The sequence below is a fragment of the Eschscholzia californica genome, unplaced genomic scaffold, assembly GCF_041429995.1.
Source record: "Eschscholzia californica isolate CP2 unplaced genomic scaffold, dmEscCali1.0.p SCAF_3, whole genome shotgun sequence".
NCBI lineage: Eukaryota > Viridiplantae > Streptophyta > Magnoliopsida > Ranunculales > Papaveraceae > Eschscholzia > Eschscholzia californica.
The window spans coordinates 58,275,985-58,292,962 of record NW_028238420.1 but is presented as its reverse complement, the minus strand read 5'-3'; the positions used below and the strand labels follow the sequence as shown (position 1 = coordinate 58,292,962).

At 35.8% G+C, this 16,978-nt stretch overlaps 3 protein-coding genes across 3 annotated transcripts; 2 read left to right on the top strand and 1 right to left on the bottom strand.

Annotated features, from left to right (window-relative positions):
* The first annotated feature begins 559 nt into the window (after positions 1-559).
* On the top strand, positions 560-3,176 carry LOC147552448 (transcription factor bHLH80-like). Its single transcript, XM_086666272.1, has 5 exons — positions 560-1,625; positions 1,740-1,868; positions 1,965-2,030; positions 2,547-2,615; positions 2,720-3,176. Exons 1-5 carry the CDS (start codon positions 1,122-1,124, stop codon positions 2,765-2,767), a joined length of 816 nt encoding a protein of 271 aa, XP_086522398.1. The 5' UTR covers positions 560-1,121; the 3' UTR covers positions 2,768-3,176.
* A 2,373-nt stretch (positions 3,177-5,549) lies between these two features.
* Positions 5,550-11,493, bottom strand: LOC147552447 (transmembrane 9 superfamily member 1-like). Its single transcript, XM_086666252.1, has 12 exons — positions 11,271-11,493; positions 9,926-10,118; positions 9,729-9,833; positions 9,553-9,570; positions 9,352-9,449; positions 9,099-9,251; positions 8,697-8,831; positions 8,401-8,567; positions 8,079-8,173; positions 7,480-7,853; positions 6,554-6,827; positions 5,550-5,860 (listed from the first exon to the last, which is right to left on the bottom strand). Exons 1-12 carry the CDS (start codon positions 11,364-11,366, stop codon positions 5,793-5,795), a joined length of 1,776 nt encoding a protein of 591 aa, XP_086522378.1. The 5' UTR covers positions 11,367-11,493; the 3' UTR covers positions 5,550-5,792.
* A 746-nt stretch (positions 11,494-12,239) lies between these two features.
* LOC147552446 (gibberellin 20 oxidase 2-like) lies at positions 12,240-15,225 on the top strand. The gene is made up of 3 exons (XM_086666253.1): positions 12,240-12,915; positions 13,256-13,577; positions 14,785-15,225. The coding sequence occupies exons 1-3, from the start codon at positions 12,410-12,412 to the stop codon at positions 15,058-15,060; spliced, it is 1,104 nt and encodes a 367-aa protein (XP_086522379.1). The 5' UTR covers positions 12,240-12,409; the 3' UTR covers positions 15,061-15,225.
* The last annotated feature ends 1,753 nt before the right edge of the window (positions 15,226-16,978 follow it).

The following is a 16,978-nucleotide window of genomic DNA, read 5'->3' as shown; positions in this document are numbered from 1 at the left end:
TTTGATTGTTCGGTTATCTAAATTTGATACCTAGTCTGCCTTGTGTGGTTGTCACTTGTTTTGTTCAGACCAGTCATTTTGGAGAACAGGGTTTGAGTTACATTATGTTTGACTTGGATAGATCTAAAATCATTTCGTACGTACGATTGGGGTTGAGTCCCCAATTACTTTCCGTTGGTCTAGTTTGTGTTGGGCTTGAACACCAGTCTCCGGACTGCTCAGTATGAGGCCCACAGAAAACACCCCTCTAGTGGGATAAGTTTCATCATCTCTTTCAAATTACTTACCATCTGTGTTTTTAGTTAATGGATCTAAAAGAGCAAGAGGTCCCCCCAGGAATCTGCTTCCAATTAAGCAAGGACAAGAAGCATAGGAAATTGGGGATCTGTGAGACATGAAAGAGATTGGATCCAAGTATTTTAATTCTATCTCCACTAAATAGTCAACTTTCTCAATCCTTCTCACCTTATCTAGATATTATTTTTGTTCTCCTTTAAATAGATACTATTAGAAAGCACTACTAGTTATATTAATTACTATTTTACATTTTATTTTATTTGTACAAAAGGGACAACTCAAAAAGCGGACAAAATCCGTAGGTTACCAATATTTTTCCTATAAATTGTTAAGAAAAGTAAGAGTTTCGATTTTTATTGTAAAATTTCTACGGGTGAGTAAAAGAGGCGCCTTTAACACTTACATGAGACGGCTCAAAATTAATAGGGAGACTCTCCCGTGTATTTTTTTTGGTGTACTTTGTCTAATTGATTCTTTTTAATAGGTCAAGAGGTATTTTAGTCTTTTCATCGTCCAATCGGCTAGCAAGGCACAAAATATTTCACTGTTGAGGAGACACTGTTGAAAATATTTTCTAAGTATTTCACTCATTGTCACTCTAGTTTGGTAAATCAGCTGATGTTGAAAGAAAAAAAAAGGAGAGAACCCAAAAGAGTGAAGCTTCCTTCTTCTTCACTCTATCTGTGAATCAATCAATGACACCACAATCAAATACATTTTAACCAACAATATCATAACAAGTTAGGGAGGGAGAGACACAGAGAGAGAGAGCCCATCAATTATAGCATCAACAATTACAAAAACAAGAACAAGAACAAAACCAAATGGGTTTTAATGGTGGTGGTGGTGGAAGTGAATCTCATAGAGGTCTTACAAGATTTTGGTCAGCTCCATCAACATGGTTAGATATATTACTACAACCTGAAGAAGAAAACGCACCACCACTACCACAACAACAACAACAACCACCTCCACCACCACTACCACCATCTCAAAGTCATAACTTACCTCCTCAACTTCCAACTCACAGAAACCCAAACAACTATTCTTCCTCTAGAAACACCTTCTATGACACCACTAGTAGTGGTGGTGGTGGTGGTGGTGGTGGTGGTGGTGCTACTAACATGGGTTTTCTAAGACAAAACAGTTCTCCAGCTGAAATTCTAGCAAGTCTCACTTCTACAGTTGGGTCAGATGGGTATATGTCAACTTTTGGAGGTTCTGGCAATTATGGTGATTATATTTCTTCTTCTCTTGAATTCCCAAATAATAAAAAGTCCAGAGGTTCAGAATTCCATCAAGAACCACCAAAAATTTCACCTCAATTGGTAAAATTTACTCCCCTTTTCCCTCAACTCTGCTTTTTGGTTTTGTTCTTCAGAATGGGTTTGGGTCTAATTGAATTGAAATTCGTTTTATTTTTTTTCATTTGGATCTTGTAGAAGTCAGAGCAAAGTGGGTTTTCTAGTTTTGATGATATGGAGATGGAGAAGCTTTTTGACGATTCAGTTCCTTGTAGGGTTAGGGCTAAGCGTGGATTCGCAACACATCCTCGAAGTATTGCAGAAAGAGTGAGTTTGAATTGAGTTTTGATCACCCATTGAGTGCAATTTAGGGTTTTATCAAATCAAGAACTAAAAAGTTTCTTACGTGTTATTGTTAATTAGGTTAGGAGAACCCGAATCAGTGATCGGATAAGGAAACTTCAAGAACTTGTACCAAATATGGACAAGGTAAAAACTCGTCGAATCTGATTGAAGCTTCATATTCCCACGCGTTAGCAGTCATCCATCTTGTCCTCCCTTTTGACCCATACCCAAGTATATGGTAGTGTCGAGACCATATGGGTGGGCTCATGGAGCCCTCGCTGGGATCAAAGCCCCGTACGCATAAGCTTGGGTCTGGGTGTCAAAAGCGTGACGTTATCGATAACTGCTAAGGCTTGAGACATTACATCCAATGAAAAATTCTTCGAATCTTATAGACTTCATTACTAATTAAGCTAACTAATTTGTACTATCTGATTCCTTTCCGGTTCTGGTAAAGATCAAGTCGGTACCTCAGTAGTGAAGTTTTCAGTAGGGCCTCTAATGCTATAGTCTTTATCGACCCGATTTACCTGAGTTGTTAGCTGAAAATTGTTTCCATGTATCCGCACTTGAAACGAAATCTACTTAATTCGAAGTGTTAATAGTCATTTCTTGATGTTTCAAATCTTGATTTTTGGTTTTGCATGTTACTGTTTGCAGCAAACAAATACTGCAGACATGTTAGACGAAGCAGTTGAATATGTCAAGTTCCTACAGCGACAGATTGAGGTATCCTTTAACTCGAAAAGTATTCACTATGCCAGAGTTTTTTTGTCTTTAATGTCGTGTAGATGTATATAATTTGAATCTTTCTGTGGCTCCAAACTTGACAGGAACTTTCTGAGCATCAACAAAATTGCAAATGCTTAGTTAGAAGTTAGTTTCGAGATTATAAGAGAGCACCCCACTTTTATGAGATTCAAATCTGGTCATGAGCTCAATATATCGTTTCTCGAGCAAGAACGGGTTCTATCTTCCTTGGTAAGTCCTTGTTAATCATTTTCTCCTTCTTATATATCCAACTTGAAAACACTCATCAAAATTCTTCCCTGAATTGCAATAATGTTACCATGGAAGCTAGTAAACTATACGAGGCTTCATCTTCTCGGTGGTTGTGGTAGAAGTTCTCTGTTATTGATGTATAATAATAGCTTTTCGATGTATTATTGTTTAACTAACACTTGCCAAATCTTTTTACCCTCTTCATTGTTCATACGGCTTCCATAAAACTCAGTTTATGTATAATATTCTGCAGTAAGTTTCAATTCTTTATTTAATTCAGTTTCTCTATTGCTTTTGTGTTCATATTTATTTTGTCAATGAAAAATTATATTTATTTATTCTTAATACGTTGGATATCTAATACTCGCATCAGACACACTTACATACTTTTATCAGACGCTTGATTCACTTAAGTTGGTGTGACTAGATTTTGTATGTACACCTTATGTTTACAGTATACTTCTTCGAGAAATGCTATTTGGCTCGAAAATATAGGACGACTTCAGCCCGAAAGCTGATGTGCTGATGTTGTCGGCTTCCACTAGTATGAGAATGTGGAAAGAAAAACGTCAGGACTAATGGGAGTCGGCACATCAGCTTTCGGGTGAGGTCAGCTCCCTTTTTCGGACCAAACAACATTTTTGTACTTCTTTGGCTTTCTGGTCTTCGTGTCTGGCACAACCCATTTAGATAGTACTTGATCTATATTTTCCTTCATATTTAGGATGAATAGAAACAGGAGGAAAGCCAAAGAAGTACAAATGGCTTTTGTTAACATTTTCAGCGAGTCCATAAGCACCCATCCTTTTTACTCGTCTCTCCCTCACTCTTAGTGCCCCATGGACTGGGCAGCCCGAGGGGGTTCGAACTGGGCCTGCCTAATACATGCTAGGCTTTAACTAAGTGGAGTCAGGCTAGTTTGAGTGCCCTCGGACTACTCAGTCCGAGGCCCACAAGGAGTGCCAAGAGAGAGGCGGCCCAGCCTCTGTAGAGGCATCCTAACATTTTCTGTCTGAAGGCAATCCATTTCCGTCCTTGCCGAATATGAAGGGAAGGCTCGCATTAGGTATGCAAAATTTAGGGCTTCTTTACACCCCCATTGCCAATTGATTCCAACTTGTAATGTACAAACTTAATGAACCCAACTACTACTACTACCAGGGTTGCTATTCTGCCTGACATTTAGCTGCAAACATTTATCCTTTTTATGGGAAAATTGACATTTCTCATTTCACTTATTGATGAGAGAATAATCTTGGTCCCTAGGAAAAATGACTTTTATCTCACCAGTAGTTGCTTATCTTTTGCCTGACTGCTTTATATTCCACCATACTTTTAGTCAATGACTGGATTAAATGTTATCTGTGGTCCAAAAGTCATCCTTTACACCCTTGTTTGATATAAGTTACACTTTCCCCAACAAAATTTTGTTCTCTCATTGTTGAGTTTCTGTCTCATGTGCGACTATTCTCACATCCCTTCCCTTTACGTGTGCCGTCTTTTGAACCCAACACGTCTTTTTTTTTTCTACAAAAGTGATGTTGAGCACGCGTGACTTTTAACGAAGACAGAAACTGTTGGTTGCTAAATCGTTGTTTCCCTTGTGAGACTATTTTCACATATGTAGAGGCAGTAACAATTCAAGAGAGTTTTTAAAGTCTGAATCGGTGCGGAGAGTTAGAACTTTGCCTCGTTAAATATAAATAATTTTTACTATCCAACCTATACCCTCAAAGAACATAACAGGAGCACCTAGGAAGAACAAACCAGCACATAATAGGAGCCCCCAGGAAGAACAAACCAGAAAAAGAATTGGTTTGTGATACGTGCACGCATAGGTCTAAATCTTGCTTGAAAACTGTTTTTTTTTTTTTTAATTATCTCACGTCTGAGTATCTGACTTAGCTAAAACCGACTCCTCTGAAGGCCAATTAGTTTGTTCTCATATTCCATTTTGTCATTGTAACGCCATCTAATCCTTCACCTCTAACTCATTCGAACCTCCACGACCAATTCCAACAAAACAATGGAACACACATCGAGGGCAAACCAGAGAAAAGGGTCATCTTTTTTGAAAATTAAAAGAAGGGTTATCTTCCTCGAAAGCAAACCAGAGAAGAGGGTTATCTTCATCGACTGGGGTTTCCCATGACATTCAACTGACCAAAGGCCCTCGCACATTCAACTGACCAAAGGCCCTCGCACATTCAACTGACCAAAAGCCCTCTCACATTCTGATCAGAATACAGGTCCTTGCCCAACACAGTAGCTAAAATCAGACAAGTTATCTGCAGCAAAATCTTCACATATTCCTCCCATCCTAACTTGCTAGACCTTCGTCGGTTAAAACTCGAACAGAGAAAAATTTCACAAAGCTTTTCACATTTCAGTCATGGTGTCACTAGCATAAACATAAACATATGGTAAACATTATTCCATATGAGACCCTCTTTCCGCTACATCTTCATTTCGGGACAGACAACGATGTGTTGAGGCGACCGCAAATTAAGATGTTTCAAAAACCTAAAACGAGGCAAAGAACTAAAAATTTTTGCACGGCAGACAATTCAATCAAGTACCTACTTAAGAAGACATTTAGAAGAAAAAAAAAGTCAGTTTGGTCTAGAGATTAGTATAGCAGGAAAAGAGAGAAGCTAAACGGAATTCAAAATCAAGTTCTTGACTATAACACAATCTTTGCACGGTAAATTTGCGAAGAAGACCTTCACTTAAGAAGTCGAGATAAAAAAGGACCTGAAAACATAAGGAAAATAGTTTCTTATCTTTTGTCGGGCAATATGATGATTTCACAAAACAATCTACTACGACAACAAAAATTTGCAAAGAACAGCTTATCTTTGTAGTTCTCTCGCGGAGCTGTGGCACATTTCGGCTCTTTATTCATTAGTCACATTTGATGTTTCTGTATATTCTCCTCACAAACAAAGTAGATCCAAGATAACCAACAGCACCTGAAAATCGAGACAAACTAAGTAAGATTTTTAACACCCACTTAGGTTAACCAAGATTATAACAAGGTCAAATGTGGTTTTAGAGCCATCAGACTTTCAAAAGTTTGGTAAGTGTGGTAATCACAGGCTATAATATTCAAGCAAGAAAACCTTTGTAAATCTGACTTTGTACATATAAATATTGGCCAAAAACACAATTTTCAACCGCAGATAACCTTACACGTGGTTTACCACTTTCCTTCCCCAAAGGTACTTTCAACCCTTCAATTACCGTCGGCGGACACAGACAACTATAGAAGAAGAAAATAGCTGGTTACTTTTGCAAGCAGTCTGACTGCAGAATCGGAAATCCGACAGTTCTTATATTCTAGTTGTTTGGTGAAAATTTACATCGAAAATGGGTTGTTTCAAAGGTTATAAAAAATCATTCCAATGTATAAAAGTTTATCGACATCCAACATGTAATGAGAGGTATATGCTTTTAATTCAAATATAAAATAAAATCAGGTAGTTGCATAAAAAAGATCATTTAGCCTATGCAGACGTTTGAACCTGAATTTACATTTCAAGAGTTGATGCCATTTTCTTCTGTTTTAGTCATTTTTTCCCCTAAAAACATGTCCTCAACTATCAAAAATGGACACGAGGTAGCAAGAATCAATTTAAGCAATACATAGAAACTGAAAAACTCACCGCAGAGAATTCCCAAACCGAGGCAAAACATTAGAGTGTATCCAAAATAGAAACTGGTCTGGAAAAAGCCGAACATCCTGGTCTTCACGTAGAAATAGTAAACTGAGTAGAGGTATACGTAGATGGCAGTTGATGCGGCTGAGAAGAATGAAGTCCATTGCCAGTTATAGTTCTCCGCATTCAGCAAGAAATATGTTCCCACGATTGTTACGCAAACAGTAACAATAATGAGAATCAGAAAAACCAGCAACATAAAGCCATAAACGTAGTACACCTGAGAGAGCAAGAACAAAAACAGAAAGGATATTAGGTCATATACAGCAAACGTTACGGCTATATAGCACTTCGGAGTTCGATATTAGAAGCATGCACCATAGTCTACAGATTAGAGAAGAAAACAATCCCAATCAACAATTTCCCTCCCAAAGGACTGACCAACATGTATAGATCAGGCAATTACTCCAAAATAGGTTTCAGTAAAGAACAAGTACAACATAGAAATGATATTGTGTCGTTGCAGGGACAAGTTCAATGGGATCCTCAGAACTGGCCTGAGGATGTCCTAAATTCAATATAATCCTTGAACTTTAATTGGGATTTCAGGAGCTACCCAGTAGTTTGGAAAATCCTCAACCGTATCTCCACTTGACCACGATAAAAACTTTAGACCAAGCTCCGGCAACTAGTTATATCAGTTCAATCTGGTCAAATGAGGTTTGGACAACTGAACCACTCACAACCCAACTTCTACTAGGCTTCTCACTCTCTAAGTCGTCATATACTCCAATCTAACCTTTTGTAACCCAATTTAAGGATCACCACTAGTGATCTTGCCCTAACGGCCTCTATGAGCTGACCGCAATTACATGGAAACCGTAGACATTTTTGTTTGAGCTTTCTAAACTTGAAAGGTGAGAGAAATATACCTTGTAATTCCAGAAGGATGTGAAGACAAAATACATCTCAATGAAAATGCTGCCGAAGGGAAGCATGCCACCCATCAATGAGACAACAGATGGTGTTAGGTACCATTTCTTTTCAGGAATTGGACGAGGGATCGTCTTTACACGACAAGGATTATTTGGTGCACCACTCCAATTCCTTCCGACAACTGTACCAAGAAGTGCTAGAGGGAAGGAGATAAAAGCCCATATAACAAAAACAACGACCATTGTGCCAAAAGGAATAGCTGCTAGAGATCCGTAGAAGATAGCGACAGTGTTCAGTACAAAGCTGATGCTGAAGCACAAAAATGGAAAAAGTGATGCTGTAAGGATCATCGATTTTATCCAGCTTTTACCTGACCAGATGGAAAAACAGTGAGATTTCAATAAAGTAGATATGATGAAAGCATAAAAAAAGAGTAAGTAATGAAAATCAGACCGATCAAAACACTAATTACCCCCAAGAGAATTGTAAAATAGTCCAAATTCATTGGTTAAGTAGATTAGAAGAGAACTTTGATGGACAAAGAGCAAAAGGTAAGAAAAGAAGACAGAAGAGTCATGGGGGAAGAGAAACGTACCACCACTGCGTGAATACAACCCACCACTCACATAACCCGAAATGAATGATGTAAGAGCATAACATACGATAAATGCTGTCACAATCGATCCACGCCTGAGCCACATAACAAAAAATAAACGGATTATTATACAAGGTAAGTTGGATAGAATATAGGTGCCAATTGAGCAAATATAAACAGGAGGTTGAGACAGTCGAAGACATAACAACCAGTCAAGCGTAGAGGATATAACAAGTTGCTAAAATAAATTTACAGAAGAAACAATATTTAGTCGAACCCCAAGCACCCAAGTGTTTATGAGGTTGAACATAGATCAACATACCCGATGTACAGCATCCCAATGATTGCTAATAGGATGACAAGGAGAACAAGCATAGCAAGCTGAGCACCTGTGCCAACAACTGCTGAAAGTAAGGCCAGGTTACGAGGAGGACGAAAGACATCTCCATGGACCAGCTTCCAGCCAGACTCCTCACTCGCATCTCTTTCCTGAAAAAAATAATGTTGGAAACAGTCACCATCATTTAAACTTAGGACTCGCAGCATTTCATTCATGAAACTTGATGTTCAATGACACCTATCAAAAAGGAAAAGAATAGTAAGCACAGATAAGCGTACCAAAGTCTCCAGATCATCATCTTCCCGAGCATATTTTGCATAGTCATTTCTAAGGGTGCGCATTAGAATCATAGATACCAAGCCAGTGAGGAAAATAACCATCATAAATGAATTGAAAATGGAAAACCAATGAATCTGCAGATAAGAGAAACCCTTATAACTTCCACAAAAGAACAATAAGTATTAATAGACTCCGACCAGTAAGCACAATACACATATAACCAAACACTTAAACCTTCACGACACTCATTTCACAACGAACCTTAACAATTGACATGGTTAGATTACTACAATATTGTACAAAACAGAGCATGTGTATCTCTTATACCAAAAGCACATTTCATTCTTAAATCATAACAGAAATATAGAAACAAATGTCTTTTCCTGACATTATCAACTCACCTGATGCTCAAAGAACGGGTAATCTAAATAAACATCAAAACGCCGACCAAAGGTGACATTCGTCTGAATCCACTTGACTGAATATGTCATGTCAAACTTTTTACCTACTTCTAAGAGTTGAGGGTTTTCTTGAGTGAGATTGACATGAATAATCTGCAAAAAATAATATATTTGGAAGTAGTTGTAGTTTAATTCCATGAAAAATTTATGGATAAAAAACTAAATAGATGATTTAAACAGTTAGGCATTAGACCTGATCACCATTGTATTTAAAATTGATACTCTTGTGTGTGTAAAGGAAATACTTGTGATTTTCATCATTTTTACCGGGATGTAGCTCACCAATATAGCCTGCCATTAATCAGATTATCCACACGAGCATAAGAAATCAAATCAAACGGGTAAACGGCTACAGATGTGAACAAATAATAGTCATAGAGTACGTAGTTCATACCCCATAGAGGCAGATCATCTGGAACACGTACACAGTAGAGCACGGCAACCAAAAGAAGTGAAAGAGTGAGCATCCAAAAACAGAAGACCATAAAAGTTCAAAAGAAGGAAAACCTAGTGTGCTTTTAACAAGGATTCAATATCAAAGAGAGCATATGGATAGAAAAGACAAGTTACCGATGAAGAATTCAAACCAATATATATTTTCGATTGCGTCCTTGAATTGTTCCACCTTAAATGCATCAAGTTCAAGTTCACAAATTGAGCTCTTGTCCACATTTTCTAGATAAAAAACAGTATTAAGACAGAGTACATTTATTTTCATACTATGCTTCAATGCTGAACATAAATATATATAAAGTTAGTTTGCATACTCCCAAACTTTATGTCAATCTGGCTATCGATGAGTTCATTTCCACCCAAAACCTCCCCAAGTCCTCCCCACTTGTGAGCTGCATTACCAGATGGCTGGCAGAATGGAAGGACATGGTAGTTATACGTTTCTTGAGGATTATTGTGTGGACCAACCTTGTTTACCCAAAGTGTAACTGGATCTCCGTGTTGATACTGCAAGTACAAAAGACAATGTCTATAAACAGAATCCAAAAGGACGCATTGTAAAACTTTGTTTTCACTTGATATGCCCGCAAGAATTAGTTCTCTACTTCATTCTCTTAATCCAAGGGCTCATATTGCTGTCAAATTACGATAAAAGGACCAGATACTACTCAAGCACCTGTCCAAATATCTATGATATATTCAACCTTTTAAGAACCTTATCAGAATCCAAATTAGGGTTTTTGAGCAAAAAAACGCCTTTTATGCTCAAGTGCTATGATTTAGATACTGGTGTATCATGAAAATCAAGGCATTGAATGGCTAAGTTGCACCAGGCAATCCACAAATTGCCAACACAAGTAAGAGGAATAAAAGGTGGGGGCCAAACAAATGCTGCCAGCTGCCTTTGGGTAGCATATAGTCACACCCAGTTCGTTTAAGAGAAGTTGGAAAGACCTAGCAAGATCATTTCTACTTCTAGGATAAGAACATCCACTACCAACAATCCTGTTGTAGACAAGCAGCATTACTTCTTTTTTCCGTATATAGGAACAAGAGTGACATAATGGCTCCTTCTAAGCTAAAAAACCTTGCACTTGTTTCCCCATTTATATCGTAATGTTTTTTTTTGGAATTGCATTATCTCCTTAGTAAGTAGAGAACTCGTTACATAAAATGCACAAGTCAATCTCCATTAGCAAGCATAATCCCTTCTGTGTTAACCCCAAACAACCGCAAACTGTTTGATGTATGCTAAATCGCTATCTATCTAATGTTACATATGACTCCTGGAAACAACTCCAAGATAGAACAATTCACAGATACACAAATGTTACGGAGAGAAAAGGGTAATTGAATCACAAAAACTTAAAACAATTAGCGAAAACTGATATCTAAATACAAAAACACAAAAACGAAACCCTAATTGTTCTAGATCTAACTTTTATGATACAAATTTCTTCCCCCAAATGAACAAAATCAAGCAAAAACCAGATAACCCATAATCACTCGAAAATAACAAATAGAACAAGTGACAAATTGTCGATTCAAGAACATAAGGAATATAAACAAAGTGGTGATTTGCAAAAACTATATGATTATAAAGCTGAAGAAGATCTAAAAAGTTTTCTGAACTAAAATGAAAGCTAAAAAAATGAGTACCTTGTGATCGTATTCGGAAGCGGAGTTGGGAGAGATGAAGAAGAGTAGAAGTGGAGAGAGAATGAAGAGAGAGAAAGATCGAACGATGGAAACCATCGAATTGGATATGTAAGAAGACGGAATCTTTCTATCGAAACCCCTCTCGGTGTAGATCTTTTTTTATCAAGGTCTCTTGCTTTTCAGTTTTTAGGGATAATTCATATATCTGGGTCAAACATATCTTTCAGATCTGACCGGAGAGTCTGACTATATAGTATTAATTAGGGTTATTTTGGCGATGGCCCTTCTCAAGTAATGCAGTTTCCCGCATGGTCCCTTAAGTTAGAAGTAATGTCTAAATGATCACCAAAGAAACAAACAAGTTTCTTTTTAGTAATGCATCTTACCGGCATTCTCCTAAGTTAGAAAGAATGCCTCTCTCATCAGAGCAGTGCTTAGGGTATAGAGTTGATCTGGATCCACCTTATCTCTTGCCTCAAGGCAGATTAGGACTCAAGGTGTCAAGGTAACTTTTACAGACCTCCCTCCACTATTTCGAGATAAAACCAGAGGTTATGGACAAAGCTGGCTCTAATCCACCTCTTTGCTTGCCTCTCAACCAACGCAGGATTCAAAGTGACTAGGAGGCTCGTGTCGACCTCCCAATAAGGGCTTAGGTAGCAAAACTATCGAAACCACCTCCCTCATGATTTTGAAGAAAATTTGCTTATGCGCATGTAGATTTTGTACATGTAATCTTAGTCAATCTTTTTTACTTCTTAACGGGTCAAAGGTGACCAATATTGGCTCAACAAGATTGAAAAAATAACTTAGAATCGAACAAATTTCAAGAAAATAAATTCCTCAAGAAGACAATTTAACGGCCCATAAATAATTTTACATATTAAGGTTTCTAAAAATTTACATTCTACTTTTGTATTGTGAATTATCTCAAAAAGATTTTTGTGAAGGCTATAAGTACATTTGTATGACCTTTGAATTGTCACCCTCTCTTACATGTCAATGTGTCTCTTCCATGAGAAATTAAAGAGTCAAGATCTTGTGAATTAAAGCCCAAACTCCTATTTTGTGTTCTTTCTCTACTAGTCTCACTATCCTCTATATCTTTCTTTCTCAACCTATTTGTCTTCACAATAACAATGAGTATTGAGTGTATTACAAAAGATGAAAAGACCTTACATTTTTATGCACTTCATGGAAAACAAATGAGCATACCCCAACAATTTGTATGGCCAGATGAAGAAAAGCCATCTTCTTTTGCACCAGAACTCAATGTTCCTTTGATTGATTTAGGTGGGTTTTTTTCAGGAGATCCTGATTCTTCCATGAAAGCTTTAAAATTAATTGGTGAAGCTTGTGAAAAACATGGGTTTTTTCTCATAGTTAATCATGGAGTTGATCCTAATCTCATTGAAGATGCTCATCATTTTATGAAATTCTTCTTTGATATGCCATCAATGGAAAAACAGAGAGCTCAAAGAAAACCAGGTGAAAGTTTTGGTTATGCTAGTAGTTTTACTGGCAGATTTTCATCTAAACTTCCTTGGAAAGAGACCCTCTCATTTCCTTATTCACCTAATCTTGATCAACCCACTGTTCAAGATCATTTACTTGGAGTTCTTGGTGAAAATTATCGCGAGTTCGGGTAAGAATATATCACTTGCTTTTACTATGTTAAGTACTTCTTCATGGTTAAATCTTTTCAAAACGAAAAATGTTTTAATAGTGGTAGATCTTCACGTGATACGACAAATGTGAGAATATTCCGTTAAGTTTGTGGTTATCCATCTCAAAATCAATTGATATTGAGTGGAGACGACTTAGACATTATATTCTTAGTTAGTAGATCACCCTTCTCCTGTGACTATTCTCACATATTCTCCCAATGCAGATTAGCTCAAACGTACACAATAATGTCTAAAATTGAGCTCATTAAACCATGGCTCTTTCTTAATTGAATCTTTCATTGTGCTTTTGATTGCTAGGAGGGTTTATCAAGATTACTGTGAATCTATGGGTACTTTGGCACTTAAAGTCATGGAGTTGATTGGAGTAAGTCTTGGAGTGGGAAGAAAACATTTTAAGGAATTTTTTGAGGATAATGAATCAATAATGAGGCTTAACAATTACCCACCATGTCAAAATCCTGAATTAACATTAGGAACTGGTCCTCATTGTGATCCAACTGCATTAACTCTTCTTCATCAAGATCAAGTTGGTGGTTTACAAGTTTTTGTTGATAATCAATGGCAAGTGATCAAAACTAATCCCCAAGCATTCGTTGTTAATATCGGGGACACTTTCATGGTATGTACTTAATTTTGTGATTAATTAAGGTTCATTTCTAGTTGAGAGAAAAGAATGACAAAGATGTAATATAATACTCAAAAAACAAAACAGAGTGAGCAAAAAAAAAGCACGAAATTTTAAATTTACGTTTCAGTTAATTAGTGCGTATAGACTAAATCATCTTTTCCAATTTCAATATATTTTGCTTAAATAAAATTGTCAATCTTCAAAAAACTTAGTTCACCAATTTTCCAACTCCTTGTTGTGTGTGCAATTAATAATAAGTACATAAGGAAAGGTGGTAAACAACGTAAAATGACACTTTTGAATGGAAAATTAGATATCTTTTTACCTAGTTAATTCTTCAAATAAAAACTAAGGTCTATATGATAAATCCTATGCTATGATCCATTTCTGAATAAATATTTTAAAGCTGTTATTATTTTTCCTTGATCAATGAATATAAAATACTCTAATAATGGAATGATTTTAAATTGCATATTCTGATTCTATATCTTCATAAATATCTATATTAAGAAAATTATTAAGAAAAAAAACATAAAATATGATATTGTTTTATTTCTAAAAAAATCTAAATCTATATTAAGAAAGTTATTCCGCTTGTAAACACAATTTTTCCTTTTTCCCAACCTGGGTTTTATTTATCTATTACATATGTAGCTGGCTTCGATTTACATTCTGATAACATTTTTGGTTCTTTTGGCAGTTTCTTTAAAGAAAATATGGGTTTGATTTGAAATATGGGGCATATTTGCAAACTAATGGTTGCATATGCAACTAAAACACAAAGTATTTCCTCTGTTGCTAAAAGTAGTTGCCTTTTACTTATATTTGTCATTTGTTCTTTTGGCTTTTTCTTAAAAATCAAAATGGTTTAAAACAAGGGGTAAATTTGCAACCGCTTGTTGCATACTCGACTTAATAATTTTGTTTATTAAGGAAAGTAGATGGCTTCTATTTCAATTTTGGTCTTACTCTTTTAGTCAGTTTACGAAATGATAGAAAGTGGGTTTGATCAAAAGGTTACTTCAGTAGTAAACATAGTTTACCACTTTTTTGAAGTATTTTTTGTCGATTACAAAAAGTTGTTCTTTCTTTACTTCTATTTTGTGTAAACATTTGATTTATTTAAGCTTGCTTCTTTAACGAGAATATGGGTTTAAATAGAGAGTGATTTTGGATTAATTTGTTTGATTATTTTCAGGCATTATCAAATGGAAGGTACAAGAGTTGTTTACACAGAGCAATAGTGAACAATGAAAAGACAAGGAGATCAATGGCTTTCTTTTTGTGCCCTAGGAAAGATAAGTTGGTAACACCACCCAAGGAATTAATTAACAAGGAAAATCCAAGAGTTTATCCAGATTTCACTTGGGAAACTTTACTTGGATTTACTCAGAAGCATTATAGATCGGATGAAAAAACCCTTGATGCCTTCTCCAATTGGATGCAACAAGAACACAAGAATCACTTATTTTAGGTTATTTGTTTTAGAGAAACTGGGCCAAAACTTATTGGGATAAATTTTGTTCGGCCAAAATAGATTTAGCCACACCTTTCTTTTTTTCTTTTTCTTTTTTACATCAGCTCCGTTAGCAATACGACAATTTGATTTGAAATAAAATGTCCCGTCTTACGAGTGTAAGAAGTCTCTCTTGACTATTTCTTTTCTTCCTTTGAAACTAAAACAACATTTTATATTGTCAATGTCTTTTTAATTGTTGTGCGTTTTTTTTTTGTTTTGTTGAGGAATTGTTGTGCGTTGATACATGAGCAATAATAACTCCGGATCTTTATTTCTAACACAAACATATTAATATGGAAAGTTGAAACATATTAATATGGTAAAAAGTTAGTATTAGATTGTCACCCGTTACAATTATTCTATTGAAGACAAATATTCTTTTAAGCAAAATAAGTTATGAAGTGGTTACCAATTTGAATTATTCTCGGGGAAGGCAACCCATTTTCTAAGAGATAACAACTACAATTATGAATGCAAAATTGAAGATTTAGTCAACAGTTGGTAGTCCAAGTGGTTCCAAGGTGTTGACATAAACTCTAGAAATCCCAGGAGGTCTCAGGTTCGAATACCAGAGAAGGTGGAATATTTGGTTATTTAAATTGAGATTATGAGAGTATAAATAATGTTGTTGGGCTTCAGGACATGGACCGACTAAAAGAAAAGCTTAGATAAGTAAAGGTGAGAGTCTTCTTATTTCCACTTTAGTCGATCAACTCTTGAGAAAAGAACGGCCCCTACTGTCGATCTCTTATTCTAGTGTCTCCCCTGCCGCTGTCGACTTCTCTTTGTGTTAGTGTTTGAGTGGGCGACTATAGGCCTGGTCTTGTTAGTGTTTGAGTGGCCGGTTATCGAGCTTATCACATCTATGTTGTATCAAATGCCAAATATCACGACGTATGTAAATCGTAGTCGTCTTCCAAAAAGAAAAAAATTCAAGATTTAGAATTGGATTATTTTGCGACAGACGCACAGATAAATACCTCCTGTAACGTACAGGGGAGTGTCTTATTATTATTTTTGTTCTGCTAAAGAAACATGGACTAACTTTGACCATTAATATCAATTAGTCGAAGTTATTATCTAACAAACTAACTAACATCGCTAGTTTTAACATTTGCCGTTCTTTTTATGGTTTTTTGAGCTTACCCCCTCGCCACTAATTGGTAATTGAGTTTACCCACCTCAATGATGGGTAATTGAGCTTACCCCCTTAAATTTACTATTTTTAATAAAAATGCAAAAGTTGTGTTTGGCTTACGTGGAATAATTGTGACTACTAAGAGCAATTATTCTTCAATATGCTTCGTAGTGGTTATTCTACCTTACTTTATTGTTTAATTTGATCGCGAATACAATTAGTAAAGATTCATTTTGTTTGTAAATTATTTAATTTATGATTTTATTATCTCATGCCAAACATGTCCTTAGTAATTTTGACAAAAATTCTAAATTCAAGGGGGTAAACTCAATTACCTATTACTGAAGGGGGTAAACTCGATTAGTAATTAGTGTAGAGGGGGTAAACTAAAAAAAACCCTTCTTTTTATAACTCTAACTCTAATTGTAACGAGTTTTTATTTATATTTTTAATATAAATCCAAAGTTTAAAAAATGAGTTATACAAAATTAAAAAATAAAATAACTTTATAAAATTTAAATACGCAATAATAGAAATGAAAAAGTAAAAGTAATTTAATTTTAGTAACGTAATGCAAATACGAAAAAAAACATATTTCCTCTAAATTAACATATAAAATATAGGTTAATTTTGTTTTGACTCCTAATTTGTGACAAACTCGTCGTTTTAGCTCATGTGAGTGTCTGACAGTTCGATTTAATTTCAAATTTAATTTCAAAAATAAAAAAAAATCAA